The sequence below is a fragment of the Pseudorca crassidens genome, chromosome 5, assembly GCF_039906515.1.
Source record: "Pseudorca crassidens isolate mPseCra1 chromosome 5, mPseCra1.hap1, whole genome shotgun sequence".
In the NCBI taxonomy this organism is placed as follows: domain Eukaryota; kingdom Metazoa; phylum Chordata; class Mammalia; order Artiodactyla; family Delphinidae; genus Pseudorca; species Pseudorca crassidens.
In genome coordinates this window covers 16,896,819-16,916,553 of record NC_090300.1, presented here as the reverse complement: position 1 = coordinate 16,916,553, position 19,735 = coordinate 16,896,819, and the positions used below count along the sequence as shown (strand labels likewise).

General features: G+C 42.4%; 1 protein-coding gene across 2 annotated transcripts in view; it reads left to right on the top strand.

Annotated features, from left to right (window-relative positions):
• CPNE4 (copine 4) overlaps positions 1–19,735 on the top strand; it is a 581,373-nt gene that overhangs the window by 371,087 nt on the left and 190,551 nt on the right. For both annotated transcript variants that reach the window (XM_067737446.1, XM_067737447.1), the window contains exon 3: positions 8,331–8,510. In XM_067737446.1, the coding sequence (XP_067593547.1) occupies positions 8,331–8,510 (180 nt within the window). The remainder of the gene's footprint in view (positions 1–8,330; positions 8,511–19,735) is intronic.

Sequence of the window (19,735 nt, the reverse complement as noted above, 5' to 3'; positions counted from 1 at the left end):
CATTTACAAAATAAGGATGATATATTTAATAGACTTATTGGTAAAATGATAAGTCATTGGTAAACTGAAGTACTATTTTATGTATCACCAGTTAACAAAAATATACTTTCAGTTAAACAATGGCATGTCATTGATTATAACATGCATCCCAATTTTTAAAATGTTACATTGTGAAAGAAAGTTTGTTTTAAAGTTAATGAAGATAAGGACTGAAAATAACATGTAAAATACCTTCTACAGGAACGTAAGAAGGTGAATGATAAAGGTACATCATTTTTCCTCTCACCCCTTTCCAGGAGAAATTTAAATAATTTACTAGGCAAGGGTAAAAATTCCGAAGGAGGTGACTTCTGTGAAGTGTGTTATTCATAATACAACTATTATGATTGCTTCAAGTAGGGATGTCTTCTGGAGCTTCTCTCTTAAGGATCCCACTCTTTATTCATATCTTGGCTAGTAAGTCCACTAGCATGGTCTAAGACCCAAAGACCCTTGGAGAAGTTTCTCTATTTGTTTAGCTGGGATTGAATGTGGATTAGACAAATAGGAGACACCACTAGCTTTGAAGAGTGTTCAGTTCTGTGTTGATTAGGACTAACCTCCACATTGTAGGGTATTTAGCATCAAGGGATGTCACCCCATCGTTGTGACAACCCAGACGCCCCTACACATTTCCACATGTCCCCTGGGAAAGTGAGTATTGCCCCCATTGAGGATCACATGTGTCCAGGTGAGAGATCAGCTTCAGCCCAGGATGTTATAATAAGAGAAGGAGAAGCAAAGGTTGCTGAATACTCAGGCATAGTTTCACTCTTAGGACCTGGTGAGCAGGAATCGACTGTGAGGCACACCAGTCAGGCAGCCAGAAATGATGCAAGCATGAAGACATAGCACAAAAATGGCATCAGGAATCTCAGGTTCCCACAGGTGACTTCTTTTTACATAACCAGCAAAATGTTACAGTGTTTGTCCTATTCAAGTAGAGAATCCACTTACAATGAAAATAAAAGCCATATTTCACTAGCACCAACCTCTCTCCCCCTGTTGAGTGATTTTAAGGCCAGCGACTTGTTTGTTGCAGCTGTAGGGCAATCCTGCCAACCACATAGCCAGGCACTTGAAATCAGCAGCCACAAGCAGCTGAAATTGAATAATGCTAATTCTGGTGACTCAGTGACTTATTATGTAAATTTTATGTGGTTTAATATGTCCCTTTGGAAGTTACATGGTTTGAAAAATTGTCTGTAATCAATCCTTTATTTTTTATCATAACGTTATCCATTATTTATTCAGAGAAAATTAGTTTCTCCTCACCCTCACTAAATAAATATTGAGCAAATATTTAAAGAATATCAGTTTGAAATAATATCTAATTATACGCCTGCCCTGGGGGCCTTCACGTCTCTCTCTGACACATGATGTCACTCTTTTCCAGCCCTGTTATCCTCGGGATGGGGCCTGTACTTCTCTAGGAAACCTTAGACCATTCAGTGACTGACATCAGTTTTGGCTCCTGACTTTACCTTCTCCCCACTTCTCCATCACATTGTTTAACACTCACCTCCCAATCACCTCACCTCCTTTGCCTATGTCAGTCCCAGCCCTTGGGAGCCTCTGGGAACAGATGGCCATTCTGTGCATAGTCTTGAACTCTTTTTGATGACACAGTGACCTTGTCCCCTACACAGTTCAATCTCCATGGGCAGTGTTCAAGGCCCCCATTGTATCTCCAGTATGCCCAGTGGACAAACCAGATCTCCAGAGACACAACTACAGCCTCATTCACTGACTTTCCCCAACAGTTCCATATCTTATGCCTGTTGTCTGGTTTGTGCATTACTTTGAGCAAGAGGATTTAGGTGAAAAAGCTTCAAATTTGCATGACTATATAGCATAAAGATGAAAAATCCTACCTCTTGCAAGCTGTATGATATTGGGAAAGTTATAGGGTCTCTCTACCTCCCAGTAAAGGGAGTAATAATAGTACCTACCTCACAGTGTTGTCATAAGGATGAAAAGAGAGTGCCTGTCAGAAGATTTGACCATACACTTCACCAAAGAAGACAGATGGCAAATAAGCACGTGAAAAGATGCTCCACATCATTAGTTATTAGGAAAACACAAATTAAAACCACAATGAGATACCACTACACACCTATTAGAATTTTAAAAGTTAAACATATACCTATTTCACTCCTGGAGAGAAGAAATATATGTCCATACAATTGCTTGTACATGAATATTCATGGAAGCTTTATGTGTAACAGCCAAACTGGAAACAGTCCATCAATGAAATATTACTCAGAAATAAAAAAGATGAACTGTTAATACACAAACAATGAATAAATCTCAAAATAATTACACTGAATGAAAGAATAAAGACAGAAAGACTACATAGTGTGTACAATTAATTATATGTCATTATAGAGGATACAAACTGATTACGGTGACAGAGAACAGGCTGGTAGTTGCTTGGGAACAAGGGCAGGAAGGGGTGAGAGGAAGAATTACAAGGGGGCATAAAGAAACCGTAGGGTGTAATGGGTGCCTTTACTTGATTGTGGGGATGGTTTCACAAGTCTATACACATACCAAAACTTACTGAATGGTGCACTTTAAATAGATGTGGTTTATTTTATGTAAATTATACTTCAATAATGCATTTTTAAAAGTGAGTGCCTGTGACACACCAGGCCTTCCATAAGCATTAACTATTATAAACTTTACTGTTCTACTGAAGAATGTTTTAGATGAAATTCTTTAAAAGAGCATCTCATCCAAAGCAATATTCAATGATTGATTCTATCATCATATCATAACCCAGCTAAATTTTTTTCTTTCTGTCTAGGGATGCTCATGAAGAAACGTGAATTAAGAAAAATAGTCCATGAGGATATGGGGAGGGGGAAGGGTGAGCTGTGACAGGGTGAGAGAGAGTCATGGACATATATACACTAACAAACGTAAGGTAGATAGCTAGTGAGAAGCAGCCGCATGGCACAGGGATATCGGCTCGGTGCTTTGTGACCGCCTGGAGGGGTGGGATAGGGAGGGTGGGAGGCAGGGAGATGCAAGAGGGAAGACATATGGGAACATATGTATATGTATAACTGATTCACTTTGTTATAAAGCAGAAACTAACACACCATTGTAAAGCAATTATACCCCAATAAAGATGTTAAAATAAATAAATAAAAATGTGTTCCTGGGAATGTAAAAAAAAAAAGAAAGAAAAATAGTCCAGACTTTGAGGTCAAAAAGCCTGAGCTCACTGCCCACTCTGTCATCCAGTACTTTGTACTGACATCTGACCTTGATTTTACTCATATATAAAATAGTATAAAGCTGCATCACATGATTGCTATAAGAACCAAATAAAAAAATGTGTGTGAGTATGTTCTGCAAACCATAAGCAACACTGGCGTATCAATCATTACAACTGCAGAGGAGAGAAGTGTTGACAGTTTTGCAGACTGGGTAACAGAAAGAAAGCAAGATTTTTTAAAACCTTAACAAAAAAAAACCTCACACAAGAGCAAGAGCTAGACCCTCCATCTCTTCAGTTCCTTTACTCTGATATTCCCATATTCGAATTGCCTAGAACACCTTTAAAAATACAGATTTTGGGGATTCCCTTACTCCTATTGAATCAGAACCTGGAGTATAGGGATCAGGAATCTCAGTGTTAAGGAAAGCTGCCCCGTTGATTCTTTTTTATTATTATTAATTTTTATTGGAGTATGGTTGCTTTACAATGTTGTGTTAGCCTCCACTGCACAACAAAATGAATCAGCCATACACATACAGATAATCCCCTCCCTTTTAGACTTCCCTCCCATTTAGGTTACCACAGTGCATTAAATAGAGTTCCCTGTGCTATGCAGTATGTTCCCATCAGTTGTCTATTTTATACATAGTATCAATAATGTATATGTGTCAATGGAATATTACTGAGCCATAAAAAGAAATGAAATTGAGTTATTTGTAGTGAGGTGGATGGACCTACAGTGTGTCATACAGAGTGAAGTCAGTCAGAAAGAGAAAAACAAATACCGTATGCTAACACATATATATATATAGAATTTTCAAAAAAAAAAGGTTCTGAAGAACCTAGGGGCAGGACAGGAATAAAGACGCAGACATAGAGAATGGGCTTGAGGACATGGGGAGAGGGGAGGGTAAGCTGGGACGAAGTGAGAGAGTGGCATGGACTTATATACACAACCAAATGTAAAATAGATAGCTAGTGAGAAGCAGCCGCATAGCACAGGGAGATCAGCTTGGTGCTTTGTGACCACCTAGAGGGATGGAATAGGGAGGGTGGGAGGGAGGGACATGCAAGAGGGAAGAGATATGGGAACATATGTATATGTATAACTGATTCACTTTGCTATAAAGCAGCAACTAACACACCATTGTAAAGCAATTATACTCCAATAAACATGTTTTTAAAAAATGCAAAAGAAAAAAAAATTTTAAATGGCTACACAAATAAAGAAAGAAAGAAATAATGTACATGTGTCAATCCTAGTCTCCCAGTTCTTCACACCCCACCCCTTTCCGCCTTGGTATCCATACATTTGCTGTCTACATCTGTGTCTCTATTTCTGCTTTGCAAATAAGATCACCTATACCATTTTCTAGATTCCACATATATGCGTTATTATACGATATTTGCTTTTCTCTTTCTGACTTACTTCACTCTGTATGACACTCTCTAGGTCCATCCACGTCTCTACAAATGACCCAATTTCATTCCTTTTTATGGCTGTGAGCCAGCAATCCCACTACTGGACATATACCCAGAGAAAACCATAATTTAAAAAACACATGCACCCCAATCTTCATAGCAGCACTATTTACAGTAGCCAAGTCATGGAAGCAACCTAAATGTCCATCAACAGATGAATGGATAAAGAAGATGTGGTACATATATACAGTGGAATATTACTGTTGCCCCATGATTCTGATGCAACCAGCAGCACCAGTCAATGGCTGGTTCTTTGGAAACAACTGCCTTGACCTTGACACCTTTCAGTGAGAAACACCAGCCGTCCTAGGCACTATTGCTCAGGTTAAACCTGTCTTCAGTCTCCAGAAAAGAAGGCATCTCCCATACTGACTGGGAATGCAGAACGTTTTGAAACATCTGCGAGTGTTACGAGCATTTCCCCATCACCATTCTCCTCCTAGTCCTGAGCATCCATACTCAAGGGTCTCAATGGCCCTGAGATTATCCTTGGAATTATCTATCTTGGTAATGCAAATGTTTGTTACTTAACTTCTTTCCAAGCCAATCCTCTCCCTCACAAAACAAAGTCATTCAGTGTTGCCTTGGATGGTCCACCTGAGTTGTGGTGTGATGTCTATGTGGGATGAGCATTTGAAAATCAAGAAGTGAGAAGAAAGTCAGCAGGATTGATGCACATCAGCCATTTGCGCCCTTTGGGGTGGTTAAAGCAGAGAAACAAAGACTAGAGTTTCCATCTTCTGTCTCTTATCATCTAAACCTGGCTAGGACTCTGTTCTTCTAGACCTGAGGAAAGAACCTTTTCTGTTTCTTGAGAATCCACCTATAAGTTACTTCTTGGGGATTATTTCAAAATCTTCTACCAAAAGGCACCACATGAATATAATTAAATCTCTTATCATATGGCTCATGATGCTATGAATTTGGACCAAGTGTTGCAAAAATGCCTCTAGAAGTCAGGCGGGGGAATTCATTGAGGGTGAAGAGCTTGGAGAATGGAGAATGAATGCCCATCTGAATGGGGCAGCCCCCAATGGTTGCCATGTATGAATGTAGCCCCAGGTTGCCAGATAATCTGATATTTTTCCAAAGGGAGGGCAATAGAAATAGCATCTCTTTTCTGTTGGCAAATTAAGAGAAAACTACATTTAAGTAGGATGAATAAAACACCTCTAGGTCAGTATGAACTTCAGACTACCAGTTTGTGACCTCTGATTTTTACTATTACTCAAAAGCATAATCTCTTAATAAACTGAAAAAAAACTATGCCAATACAGTAAATCCTTGTACCCACACAGTTAACCAATAACATATGCAATCCTTCCCCACCAGAATGAACATTTTAAAGGATATAAAACTCAGCTCAAATAGAAGCTGAGTCTTCACTGGAACAGTCAAATAACCATTGGTCTGTACAGTAGCTTGTTGTCAACTGCTAATCAGCAGTGGGTTGGGGTTTGGTTTTTCTGTCTCTTGCACAGGGACATAAAAGGACCATATTCTCCTCCTCACAACCTGGATCATTCATCCCGCCAGGAATAGCAGATGGTGTTCCTTACAGGGTAACCCTCTCTCACACAGGGCCCTGCTTAGGAAGGGACAGGGACATGGACCAAGCCCTGAACTCAAGAGTGTATCCAATTTTCTTTGCTGGATAACATGTACACACATGATATGGTCAAAAATGGTTTCCCTCATTTTACTGAGAAATTTTCCTTGTACTCTAATGAAAGTGGGGAGATGTTTTTCACAGTTTGTGCTAATGAATGACTCTTGGTAAGTATCCAATAAACTGTCGACTGAAAAAAATTGCACAGCCTAAAAGTTGAGAATTATGTTTTATTCAGAGGACATTCTGAGCACTTCAAGCCTGGGAGACAGCATCTCAAATAACCCTGAGAGACTGCTCCCAAGAAGCAAGGTGGGGAGCCAGGATATATAGGAGTTTTTGCAACAAAGACCAGGTAGTGGAACATCAAAAGATTATTCTTAATTAAAGAAAACCATATATCTCAAGTTAATGAAATTTAGTGCTTTTCTATGTATGGGAAGATGCAAGAGTCTGGGCTCACTGAAATCATTCCTTTGATATGCACCTCAGCTACCTGGGGCCAGTATCCTGCTTCTCTCCATTCTGAGTCCCCTCAGGGTGCCCCATCGGGGTGGCTGCAGTGGCTGAGGGCTTGACAGCCGGCAGCCCATTTGTCTCCATCCTGAGTTCCCTCAGAGCTCACCATCAGGGTGACTATAATGTGATGGCTTGGTGGCTGCAGCATCCTTTGTTTACTGATATGGCAGGCAATATTTTTCATTCACAAAATGATGTATCTATTTGAAAGTTGACAGTTCATGTAGGCTCCAATTGACCTATAAAATATGAGTGATGGATATCTCCCATTGAGAGATACTGTAGGATCTTGGGTTATCTGTAACTTGGTCCTCTAAGGCTTCACAGAATATAAATGGTGTTGAGTATTCTTACTTGGGACAGACGTGGAAGAGAAGAACTTTAGTGGTGGGAGTACGAGCAGAAAGCAGATGGCATACCCAGAGTTTCACTCAAAGAGCTAAACTCTTCACACAAGGACTCTTTGCATGTGCCTGGGCAGGCGTAAGGGAGCTGACAAAGGATGGCGAGGCAGCAGCAGAAAGCCATTACCACCCCTCTGTCTGAGGGTCAGGACTGTGTCACCAGATCCTGGCGGCAGCTCCCTCTTGGATGGGAGTCCCTAGCAGACTTGTGTGTGTAGAGGGGCGGAGACACTGCCCATGTCCTTCTGATCTCCTGCCAAGTCTCCCCTCTGGCTGCCTCCACCCAGAGCCCAGAGGTCAAGGGAGCCCAGGAAAGTCAGTCCATAAAAGTCAGCCTCCAGGGGCACAGAGTGTGGCAGAAAGTGAGAGAGAAATGGAGAGTTACTACCACAGAAGGCCTGGGAAATCTTCGCTCCTGGAACATTAGAGCACAAAGGGACTTTTCATCCTCTAACCCTCACTGGTTGATGAGGAAACTGAGGCCCGGGGGACTGAAATGACTGAGTCAACATGTGTAAACCCAACAAAAGGCACACTTGAGACCACAGGCAGTTATCTTCATATCCCTTCTCATGCCTTTCCCCTTCAATATGCTGGGATTCATGAACTATGACACTCATACTAGAGTAGTGTTGGCTAAAATGGGGCTTCTACATGGTCATTTGCCCTGACTGTGCCCCTCAGACTTCAGGAATTGAATACAGATTTCTTTTCTCCTGAACCCAAACGTGCCCTCAGACTCTTTCTTATCCTGAGGCTCCAGGCAGCCCCTAATAATCAATCCATCTTGTTGCCCTGTTACTTAACAATACAAGGTGCTCTAAACCCTTAAATACAAAGCTCAGATTATTCTATGATTTGCCTCCTTGAAACGTGGCTTATTCTCTGAAGATGCATCCTTGAAGACATCCAAACTGCTCACCCTGTTGACTTGGTGGAGGGCATTGACAGTTTGGAAGGAGACAGAGCACCGTAAGATGAATCCTCATGAAGGATAATGATACGAAGCCCTGATCCCTGATGGGTTTTCTCTTTCTGTCTTCTGCAGGTTGACAGAACAGAGGTGATTCGCACCTGCATCAACCCAGTGTATTCAAAACTGTTTACCGTGGACTTTTATTTTGAGGAGGTGCAGCGCCTGCGGTTTGAGGTCCACGACATCAGCAGCAACCACGATGAGCTGAAGGAGGCTGACTTCTTGGGTGGCATGGAGTGCACACTTGGCCAGGTGAGTCCATGGTGTCCTTCCTCCCTTTTTGCCTTCTGAGGGCCTTTCTCCCTCCTTTTGTCCTCTCTCCTCTCATTCAACCCTTGCTTTCTTTCTGCTGTTGATTTTATTTTCTTTAAACATGCAGCATTTCGTGATGTTCCATGCACTGCCATGTCCATTATATTCAACATTATACTTACATCTGGATGATGCTGCAAATATATTGTGTTACTTATCTTGCAAAGTTAATCATTTTTGCTTTCTGAATTCATTCATTCTGTCAGTCATTTATTTAACAACTATTTATGGAACACCTGCTTCGCTCCGGTTGAGTGTCTGCTATAGCCTTATCCTGATACATCATAACCTTCCATCTCCCAACTCGACTATGGGAACAGCCACACAGGGAGTATCCCTGAGTCATGTGTATTCCAAGCCTCTGGTGCCAAAAATAGCCCAAGAGAGGGCTAAATAGGTATTTGGTGAATGAATAAATGCTTTACTTAATCCTCACAACAATCATGGGAAATAAACATCATTATTATATCCATTTGTCAGTGAGAAATGAAGACTTAGAGAGGTAAGCGACTTGCCTGAGGTCCTGCACTAATGAGGGCAGAGTTACAACCAGGTGAGCCTCACTCCACACCCCATCATCTTGCCTTTATTACACCTTTCCTTTTTCCCTTCCCTTACTGCTGTACCCAGAACTTGAGTAGGTGCTGAGGAGAAATCTAAATGAAGAAATAGTCCCTGTGCCCAAGACTAATTGGAGAAGGCACAGTATATGCCCCTCAGATAGAGCCATTCATGATGCCCTCTAAGCCACCATGAGACAGCATATCCTGGGCTCTGTACATAGGGTTGTGGGCCTGCAGGGAAGGGAGAGCTTTCTGCTGGGGAGAATCAGAGAAAGCATTGTGGGGCCAAACTTTGAAAAAATATGGTCCGGGGATTGAAGGAGAAGGAGGAGGGAAGTCTTTCAGGGAAAAAAACAACAAAAAGCATAGAGGTCAGAGTAACCATGCAGGGCTAAGGGGCGGGAGGACCAGCCAGTCTTAATCATGGTCAGATGCTGATTTACTAGGAAACCAGTGCAGCTTAAAATTCAGAGCCCCTCACTTGTCTGGACCCTTCCAAAGCTCTGTGTCACGTTTTTATTTGTAGTTTTGTACTTTTTTCACGAAGAAGGATTCCAAATTATATAAACCTCACAAAACCTGAATTAATCCCATGCAGAGGTAAGGGTCTTGTTTAGGGATTAGTAAGAAAGAGTCTGCCTGGCAGAGAGATGGCAAGCATGCATGTTTGTTTGCTATTTTCACCCTGCCTCATGCCACTTGTCACTAAAGGAAATTCCTCCCATGTGAGCACTGACAAAATAGACAAGCCCTCAGGTACCCTTTTCCAGCAAATATAGTGATTGATTTCATAAGATTGTTTCTTGCTCTTTCAGTAAAAGCCAAAAGCCTACTGCGGAAGTAGAGCTGAGGGGAGGCAGACAGAAAACCTGGGATGTTCTTCCTCACATATTATATGATGGTTATTGTATGTCTCTCTCATGGCTTTTGGAAAGAGTCGAGAGCAGATAGTTCTAGAGTCTTGCCAGGTACAGTGTCCTATAAGTAGGCATTGAATGAATGAATGAACGAAAGAATAGTGGATTTGAGATGGAATTCAGCAATGTATAAATAAAATTAAAAGGTGACTAAAATGGCAGTTTTATAGATATAAAGGAACCATTCTAAGATTCTCCCTTAGACAATGGGCATCCCTTCTATGTATAAAAGTTATATTCTGTCCCAAGAAATAAATGTAGATCCATTAAGAGTCATGTAAATAAAATATCTTTTATCTAAAGCTTTCATAATTTTTTCTCTGTGAATGACTCTCAAACTTACATCTTTCATAAGGTTCATCTTCCCATATCCAGCCAGTCCTTGACCCTCTACTTTGTGCCAGGCAGTGTGCCAGGAGCCAACGATAGAGTGGGAGGCCAGAAGCATTGTCTTTGCCCTCAAGCAGCTCACAATCTAGTTGGGGATAAAGATGTAAAAAAAAATAATTAAACAAACAACTAATTAAATCACAACCATTCTTAAGGAGAAATACAGAAGAGGAGAGCAAACAATGAGAGGATGGCCTCAGGTGGACAAGGGCTCAAACAAGGCTTCCAGAGGGAAGTGATATTTCCACTGTAACTGGAAGGGAGCGTGAGCATGAGCAGGGAGAGGAAACACATTCTGAGCAGATGGGAACGCTGTGTACAGAGTCTCTGAATTCAGGAAGGAATTTGGCATATGGTATCTTCATTTGGACTTCCCAAGAAGCCAACTCTGAGATAGGAAGTCAAAGAAGGTGTAGGAAGCACCACGGTGGAGTGGAGAGGTGAGGCAGGAAGAGGAGGGCAGCCTGGGAGGGTGTGTTGTCCAGCCAGCTACTGGACATGGGTAGCTGGAATGTAACTGGGCTACGACATTCTGGAGACCAGTGCAGAGCAAACACCACAGAGTGATCCCACCCTCGGGATGAGGGAACTGGAGCTTTTATACATGTGGGAGTGTATATACCCTCAACAGTCATTGAGGGCTGTTCCCAGCATGGAAATAGTAATCCCCTAGTATTTTTGGCTTATTGCATGGGTGGGAAAGACCAGAAGAAGTTTTCAAGCAAAGAAACACAAGTGCTAGTGGTCAGAAGTCAGTGCTGTGCACTCAGGTCATAGGGCCTGGGGATAAAAGCAGGTCACTGAGAGCATCTGCTATATAGACTCTGGTTGTCTCCCACCCAGTAGCCAATCTCCTCCCTCTCCTCATTCTTTCAGCTGTCAGACCCTGATCATTTTCAGACCATTTTCCACCATTCGGCCATGTAGAAAATAGCTCTATCCTTAGCTCAAAAAGTGAATCCTGAGGAATCTCCACCAGTCATATGAATCCCATCCCCCTCTGCCAGACATTGGTTTAGGGGTGGGCTTGTGATCAGTTCTAACCAATAAGACATAAGAAATTTTCTTGGAAAGGTTTCCTAGCCTTAGAAAAAGAGACACACATGAAGATTCCTGGAACCACTGCAGTTGTCTTGCAGGAGACTGTGGATGAGAGCAGCCCTTGGGGAGTTCAGAGCCAAGAGATATGGCAGGACAGTCCTGATACCCCGTACCTGGAGCCCACCTACCTGTGGACTCCTCATTAGGAGGGAGTAGGGTGTCCTGCCGTCAAAGCCCTTTGGGGTGAGGTTTCCCATTACTCAAGTATAAAGCATCAGGGTTGATATGGAGTAATGAGGAACTGAGAGATGGCCAGATGGCCTGGAGTGGAGGGAACAGAGAAACTGAGGGGTGCATTGGCATAATCGTCTTAATCTCTCAAGATGAGGAATATGTAGACGTGAGCACTGAGGGTGAATTACCAATAGTCCTCCTTAGTATATTTTGATGCTTTTGAAAGGACTTTCAAACTGATCATTTCACCTGGCTTTTTTTTTAATTTATTTTTTTGAAGTATAGTTGATTTATAATGTTGTGTTAATTTCTGCTGTACAGCAAAGTGACTCAGTTATACATATATACATTTTTTTCATATTCTTTTCCATTATAGTTTATCACAGGATATTGAATATAGTTCCCTGTGATATACAGTAGGACCTTGTTGTTTATCCATCTCACATATGCTAGTTTGCATCTGTTAATTTCAAACTCCCATTTCACTTGACTTTCCTGATGACACTGGGAGGACAGGTGTCATTATCCACATTTCATAGTAAAAAAACTGAGAACCAGAAAGATTCAGTGCCTTGACAGAGCCAAGACAGAAGTCAAGAGTTCTTGATCTTTAATTCAGAGCTCGTTCTTCTGCCATTATTTAGGAAAAGATAATGTGGGGAGGCCCCCTGTTGTGAGAAATTTTTTTGACATTGTGGCTTAGGGAGGGAAAAAGACATGAGAAGCAAGTCAGCAATGCTTCCTGAGCCACACTACTTCACCCCCAGGTGACTTGCTGGCCTTACTGAGTATCCTGCGTATACTTAGGCAACCACCCTCTCATAGTATAGGCCATGTGACTGGTGCCGTTGACCTTTCCCACACTTTGGAGAGCCACTCATTGGCTTAAATCAATCAGGATGTCTTAATTTTGTGGCAACAGTGATTGATTCAAGGAAGGTATGTAACTAATTGGGTATAATGAGATGTAAATATATATTTGCTGGAGCCTTCTGGGAAAGAAAGGGTAGGGTTGTGAGGTGGAAACGGATCCTGCAAGAGAAGAATGTGGAGCTACTGGGGAAAAAGAGAGAAATTGAGTGATGTTCTTTACACTCTAGATAGAGTCTTGTCTGAAGCCAGCCTGTCCTGGGAATTTCAGCCAATAGCTTCTCTTTGGACTTCCCTGGTGGTCCAGTGGTTAAGAATCTGTCTTGCAATACAGGGGATGCCAGTTTGATCCCTGGTCAGGGAACTAAGATCCCACATGCCTTGGGGCAACTAAGCCTGTGTGCCGCAACTACTGAGCCTGCATGCCGCAACTAAGACATGACACAGCCAAAAATTAATTAATTAATTAATTTTAAAAAATAGCTTCCCTTTGCTGTTTAAACCGCTATAGGCTAATTCTTTTTTTTTTTTTTTTTTTTTTGCGTTACGTGGGCCTCTCACTGCTGTGGCCTCTCCCGTTGTGGAGCACAGGCTCCGGACGCCCAGGCTCAGTGGCCATGGCTTACGGGACCAGCCACTCCGCAGCATGTGGGATCTTCCCAGACCGGGGCACAAACCCGTGTCCCCTGCATCGGCAGGCGGACTCTCAACCACTGCGCCACCAGGGAAGCCCTAGGCTAATTCTTTTTGGTACTTGTAACGTGAAGTCTAACTGATTGAATCATACTCCATAGAACCCCTTTCCCAGACCATAAAGACTTCTTTAAATTCCAAGCTCCTGTAACCCATCTCCATTTCATTCATGCAGCTTATTCTACATTGCCTTGAGAAGTTCCTTTTTATCAGTTCATTAAAATAAATTCTCTCTATAATTAGCACCTATTTTTATATTTATCTGGTTCCCAGATTACAAGTTTCTGAAACCAGAGGCCACATTCAGCACTTCTTTGTGTCTAAGGCAACGTCATGCTTTATATATCACATGTGCTCAACTCAAATTTATTGATTAGTTAATTTTGAAAATTTCAGATCAGTATGAACTTTTATTTTGACATGATAAGTTTCATTCTTTCATTTATTCGTTTTTTCAACAAGCATTTAGCGAGTGCCCCGGGTACACCAAATACTGTGCTAGGTGCTAGAGGCACAAAGATGAAAAAGAAAGGGGCCCTGCACCAGAAGAGCTTATAATTAGCTGAGAGACACAGACCAGTAAATAAATCATCAAAATGCATATTACTAAGTGCTATAATGAGTTGTGTTCCAAGGGCTACGGTGGAAAGACTTGCCTCTGCCTAAAGTTAAGCATTGAGGAGGTCTCATAAGAAAAGTGTCTCACTCTGGACCTGAATCTCAAAGAGTGGGTAGGGATTCACAAGCAGAGAAAAGAAATGACTCTCCAAGCAAAATGACTGGTACACACCAAGGCACAGCAGCATGAGAACGTTAGAGAACTCTAAGTAACCCAGCATGGAGGGATGGGCAAGTGAGTTGGGAAAGGGATAAAAGAGACTAGGCAGGAGAGGGGGAGCTGACCATGTGCTTTTATGAGCCTTTCACTAAAGTTTGGAGAGCTTGGACTTGATGCACTGAAGGCCCTGAGGGGCTTTAACAAAGGCAGGGCCAAGACTGGATGTGTGTATTAGAAAGATCACTTGGGCATTCCTGTAAATGGTGGATGGGTGAGGACGGATGTGGAGGCAGGGAAACCAGTTAGGAGGCTGTTAAAATAATAGAAAACAGCTGAGGAGGGCAGTGGTGATGAAAGTTGAGAAGAGGAGATGCAGAGGGGAGTTTGTTCAAGAGCACAACCAGCAAGTCTTAGAGACTGGGTGTGGGATGAGAGGTCCACTGGCATCTGGCTTAGGTTACTGGAGGAGTGACTTGGCTGTCTTGAGGGTAATTGGACTGAGGTGTGGGATGGAGAGTAGGATGTAATGCTGATGCCTTAAGCTCAGGATGTCTGGGAAGAGCCCAGAGGAGATTGCCACTTGGTGGCTTGACCACGTGGATCTGAAGATGACACAGATTCGGGAGCTGACTCCCTATAGATGGTAGTTGGTAGCAGGAAAGTGATTAGATCTTTCAAAGAGGCTGTTTTATTTTTACTTTTGGAAGAAAATTCATTGAACACACCACGTATGAACAACTCATAAAGGGTTTTTTTAAAAATCGTTGAGTATGTAAAAACATTTCATTTTCTTAGGTGAAAGTGTGAACTTGATGTATTGAAATCAAAATCCTTTACTATGTGTAGAGTAACACACAGACAAATGCAGTTGTCATGAGAGCTTTGTGAAGGGGAGCAGACTTCTTCACTCCATAGTTTGACAAGTTGTGACCCTTTGGCGATGATGGAAGTTTTTCTTGTTTTTTTCAAATTTATCTCTCTACTATGATCAAGCAAAAAAAAAAATCATTTTTCTTCTTCAGCATTTTCTAACTTCAGAAATGAAAGAAGATTCCTTTTCCTTGCACTGTTCAGTTGGGCAGGGGATGGTGGACGTGGGAGCTGTAGGAATGGCATGATCGGGTCCGAGGTGCTGTTTCATGATGCTACACCATGAAGCTGGGTGGACTAGGGTCATATCCCAGCTCAGCTGTGCTCAGGTGTATGTCCGGAGGCAAATTCCTGCAGCTACTTAAACCTCAGTCTCTTCATTTGAAAAATGGATATAATAATGCTGCCCTCAAGAAATAGTGTGACAGGGGAGGAGCTTCAAGATGGCGGAAGAGTAAGACGCGGAGATCACCTTCTTCCCCACAAATACATCAGAAATACATCTACACCTGGAACAACTCCTACAGAACACCTACTGAACACTGACAGAAGACCTCAGACCTCCTAAAAGGCAAGAAACTCCCCACATACCTGGGTAGGGCAAATGAAAAAAGAATAAACAGAGACAAAAGGATAGGGACGGGACCTGCACCAGTGGGAGGGAGCTGTGAAGGAAAGCTTTCCACACACTAGGAAGGGCTTTCGCGGGCAGAGACTGCGGGTGGCGGAGGCGGGGAGCTCCGGAGCCACGGAGGAGAGCAAACCAACAGGGGTGTGGAGGACAAAGCGAAGAGATTCCCACACAGAGGATCGGTGCCGACCGGCACTCACCAGCTCGACAGGCTGGTCTGCTCACCCGCCAGGGCGGGCGGGGCTGGGAGCTGAGGCTCCAGCTTTGGTCGGATCGCAGGGAGAGGACTGGTGTTGGCGGCGTGAACACAGCCTGAAGGGGTTAGTGCACCACAGCTAGCCGGGAGGGAGTCCAGGAAAATGTCTGGAGCTGCCGAAGAGACAAGAGACTTTTTCTTGCCTCTTTGTTTCCTGGTGCGCGAGGAGAGGGGATTAAGAGCGCCACTTAAAGGAGCTCCAGAGATGGGCGCGAGCCGCGGCGATCAGTGTGGACCCCAGAGATGGGCATGAGAAGCTAAGGCTGCTGCTGCTGCCGCCACCAAGAAGCCTGTGAGCAAGCACAGGTCACTGTTCACACCTCCTCTCTTGGGAGCCTGTGCAGCCCACCACTGCCAGGGTCCCAAGATCCAGGGACAACTTCCCCAGGAGAATGAACGGCATGCCTCAGGCTGGTGCAAGGTCATGCCGGCCTCTGCCACCACAGGCTCGCCCCGCATCCGTAACCCTCCCTCCGCCCCAGCCTGAGTGAGCCAGAGCCACCGAATCAGCTGCTCCTTTAACCCCGTCCTGTCTGAGCGAAGAACAGACGCCCTCCGGCGACCTATACGCAGAGTGAGTCCAAATCCAAAGCTGAACCCTGGGAGCTGTACGAAGAAAAAAGAGAAAGGGAAATTTCTCCCAGCAGCCTCCAGAGCAGCAGATTAAATCTCCACAATCAACTTGATGTACCCTGCATCTGTGGAATACATGAATAGACAACGAATCATCCCAAATTGAGGAGGTGGACTTTGAGAGCAACATTTATGATTTTTTCCCCTTTTTCTCTTTTTGTGAGTGTGTATGCATATGCTTCTGTGTGTGATTTTGTCTGTATAGCTTTGCTTTTACCATTTGTCCTAGGGTTCTGCCTCTCCATTTTTTTTATTACTTAAAAAATATTTTTTCTTAATAATTATCTTTTATTTTAATAACTTTATTTTACTTTATTTTATTTTATCTTCTCTCTTTCTTTCTTTATTTTCTCCCTTTTATTGTGAGCCATGTGGAGGACAGGCTCTTGGTGCTCCAGCCAGGTGTCAGGATGGTGCCACTAAGGTGGGAGAGCCAAGTTCAGGACACTGGTCCACAAGAGACCTCCCAGCTCCACATAATATCAAACAGAGAAAATCTCCCAGAGATCTCCATCTCAACGCCAAGACCCAGCTCCGCTAAATGACCAGGTAGCTACAGTGTAGGACACCTTATGCCAAACAACTAGCAAGACAGGAACACAACCCCATCCATTAGCACAGAGGCTGCCTAAAATCATAATAAGGCCACAGACACCTCAAAACACACCAGCAGACGTGGACCTGCCCACCAGAAAGACAAGATCCAGCCTCATCCACCAGAACACTGAGACTAGTCCCCTCCACCAGGAAGCCTACACAACCCACTGAACCAACCTTAGCCATTCGGAACAGACACCAAAAACAATGGAAACTATGAAGCTGCAGCCTGCGGAAAGGAGACCCAAAACAGGAGACGCTTAACAGTAAGTTAAGCAAAATGAGAAGACAGAGAAACACGCAGCAGATGAAGGAGCAAGATAAAACCTCACCAGACCTAAAAAATGAGGAGGAAATAGGCAGTCTACTAGAAAAAGAATTCAGAATAATGATAGTAAAGATGATCCAAAAACTTGGAAATAGAATGGAGAAAATACAAGAAATGTTTAACAAGGACCTAGAAGAACTAAAGAGGAAACAAACAGTGATGAACAACACAATAAATGAAATTTAAAATTCTCTCGAAGGGATCAACGGAAGAACGGAAAGTAACCTGGAAGATACAATAGTGGAAATAACTACTGCAGAGCAGAATAAAGAAAAAAGAATGTAAAGAATTGAGGACAGTCTCAGAGACCCCTGGGACAACATTAAACATACCAACATTCGAATTATAGGGGTCCCAGAAGCAGAAGAGAAAAACAAAGGGACTGAGAATATTTGAAAAGATTATAGTTGAAAACTTCCCTAATATGGGAAAGGAAATGGTAAATCAAGTCCAGGAAGCATAGAGAGTCCCATACAGGATAAATCCAAGTAGAAACACACAGAGACACATATTAATCAACCTATAAAAAATTAAATACAAAGAACAAATATTAAAAGCAGCAAGGCAAAAACAACAAGTAACACATAAGGGAATCCCCATAAGGTTAATAGCTGATGTTTCAGCAGAAACTCTGCAAGCAGAAGGGAGTGGCAGGACATATTTAAAGTGATGAAGGATAAAAACCTACAACCAAGATTACTCTACCCAGCAAGGATCTCATTCAGATTTCACAGAGAAATTAAAAGCTTTAGAGGCAAGCAAAAGCTAAGAGAATTCAGCACCATCAAACCAGCTTTGCAACAAATGCTAAAGGAACTTCTATAGGCAGGAAACACAAGAGAAGGAAAAGACCTACAATAATAAACCCCAAACAATTAAGAAAATGGTAATAGGAACATACATATCGATAGTTACCTTAAATGTAAATGGATTAAATGCTCCAACCAAAAGACATAGACTGGCTGAATGGATACAAAAACAAGACCCATATATATGCTGTCTACAAGAGACCCACTTCAGACCTAGCAACACATACAGCCTGAAAGTGAGGGGATAGAAAAAGATATTCCATGCAAATGGAAATCAAAAGAAAACTGGAGTAGCAATTCTCATATCAGACAAAATAGACATTAGAACAAAGACTATTACAAGAGACAAAGAAGGACACTACATAATGATCAAGGGATCAATCCAAGAAGAAGATATAACAATTGTAAATATTTATGCACCCAACAGCGGAGCACCTCAATACATAAGGCAAATACTAACAGCCATAAAAGGGGAAATCGACAGTAACACAATCACAGTAGGTGACTAAACACCCCACTTTCAACAATGGACAGATCATCCAAAATGAAAATAAATAAGGAAACACAAGCTTTAAATGATACATTAAACAAGATGGACTTAATTGCTATGTTTAGGACATTCCATCTGAAAACAACAGAATACACATTCTTCTCAAGTGCTCATGGAACATTCTCCAGGATAGATCATATCTCGGGTCACAAATCAAGCCTTGGTAAATTTAAGAAAATTGAAATTGTATCAAGTATCTTTTCTGACCACAACTCTATGAGACTACATATCAATTACAGGAAAAAATCTGTAGGAAATACAAACACAGTGAGGCTAAACAACACAGTACTTAATAACCAAGAGATGCCTGAAGAAATCAAAGAGGAAGTCAAAAAATACCTAGAAACAAATGACAATGAAAACACAATGACCCAAAACCTATGGGATGCAGCAAAAGCAGTTCTAAGAGGAAAATTTATAGCAGTACAATCCTACCTCAAGAAACAAGAGGGGCTTCCCTGGTAGTGCAGTGGTTAAGAATCTGCCTGCCAATGCAAGGGACCCGGTTCTGGCCCTGGTCCAGGAAGATCCCACATGCCGCGGAGCGGCTAGGCCCATGAGCCACAACTACTGAGCCTGCACATCTAGAGCCTGTTATCCACAACGGGAGAGGCTGTGATAGTGAGAGGCCCATGCACTGCAATGAAGACTGGACCCCCATTCTCACAACTGGAGAAAGCCCTCACACAGAATCAAAGACCCAACACAGCCAAAAATAAATTTATTAAAAAAAAAAAAAGAAGCAAGAAAGATCTCAAATAAACAACCTAATCTTACACCTAGAGCAACTAGAGAAAGAAGAACAAAGAAAAACGCAAAGTTAGCAGAAGGAAAGAAATCATAAAGATCAGATCAGAAATAAATGAAAGAAATGAAGGAAACAATAGCAAAGATCAATAAAACTTAAAGCTGGTTCTTGAGAAGATAAACAAAATTGATAAACCATTAGCCAGACTTATCAAGAAATAAAAGTAGAAGACTCAAATAAATAGAATTAGAAATGAA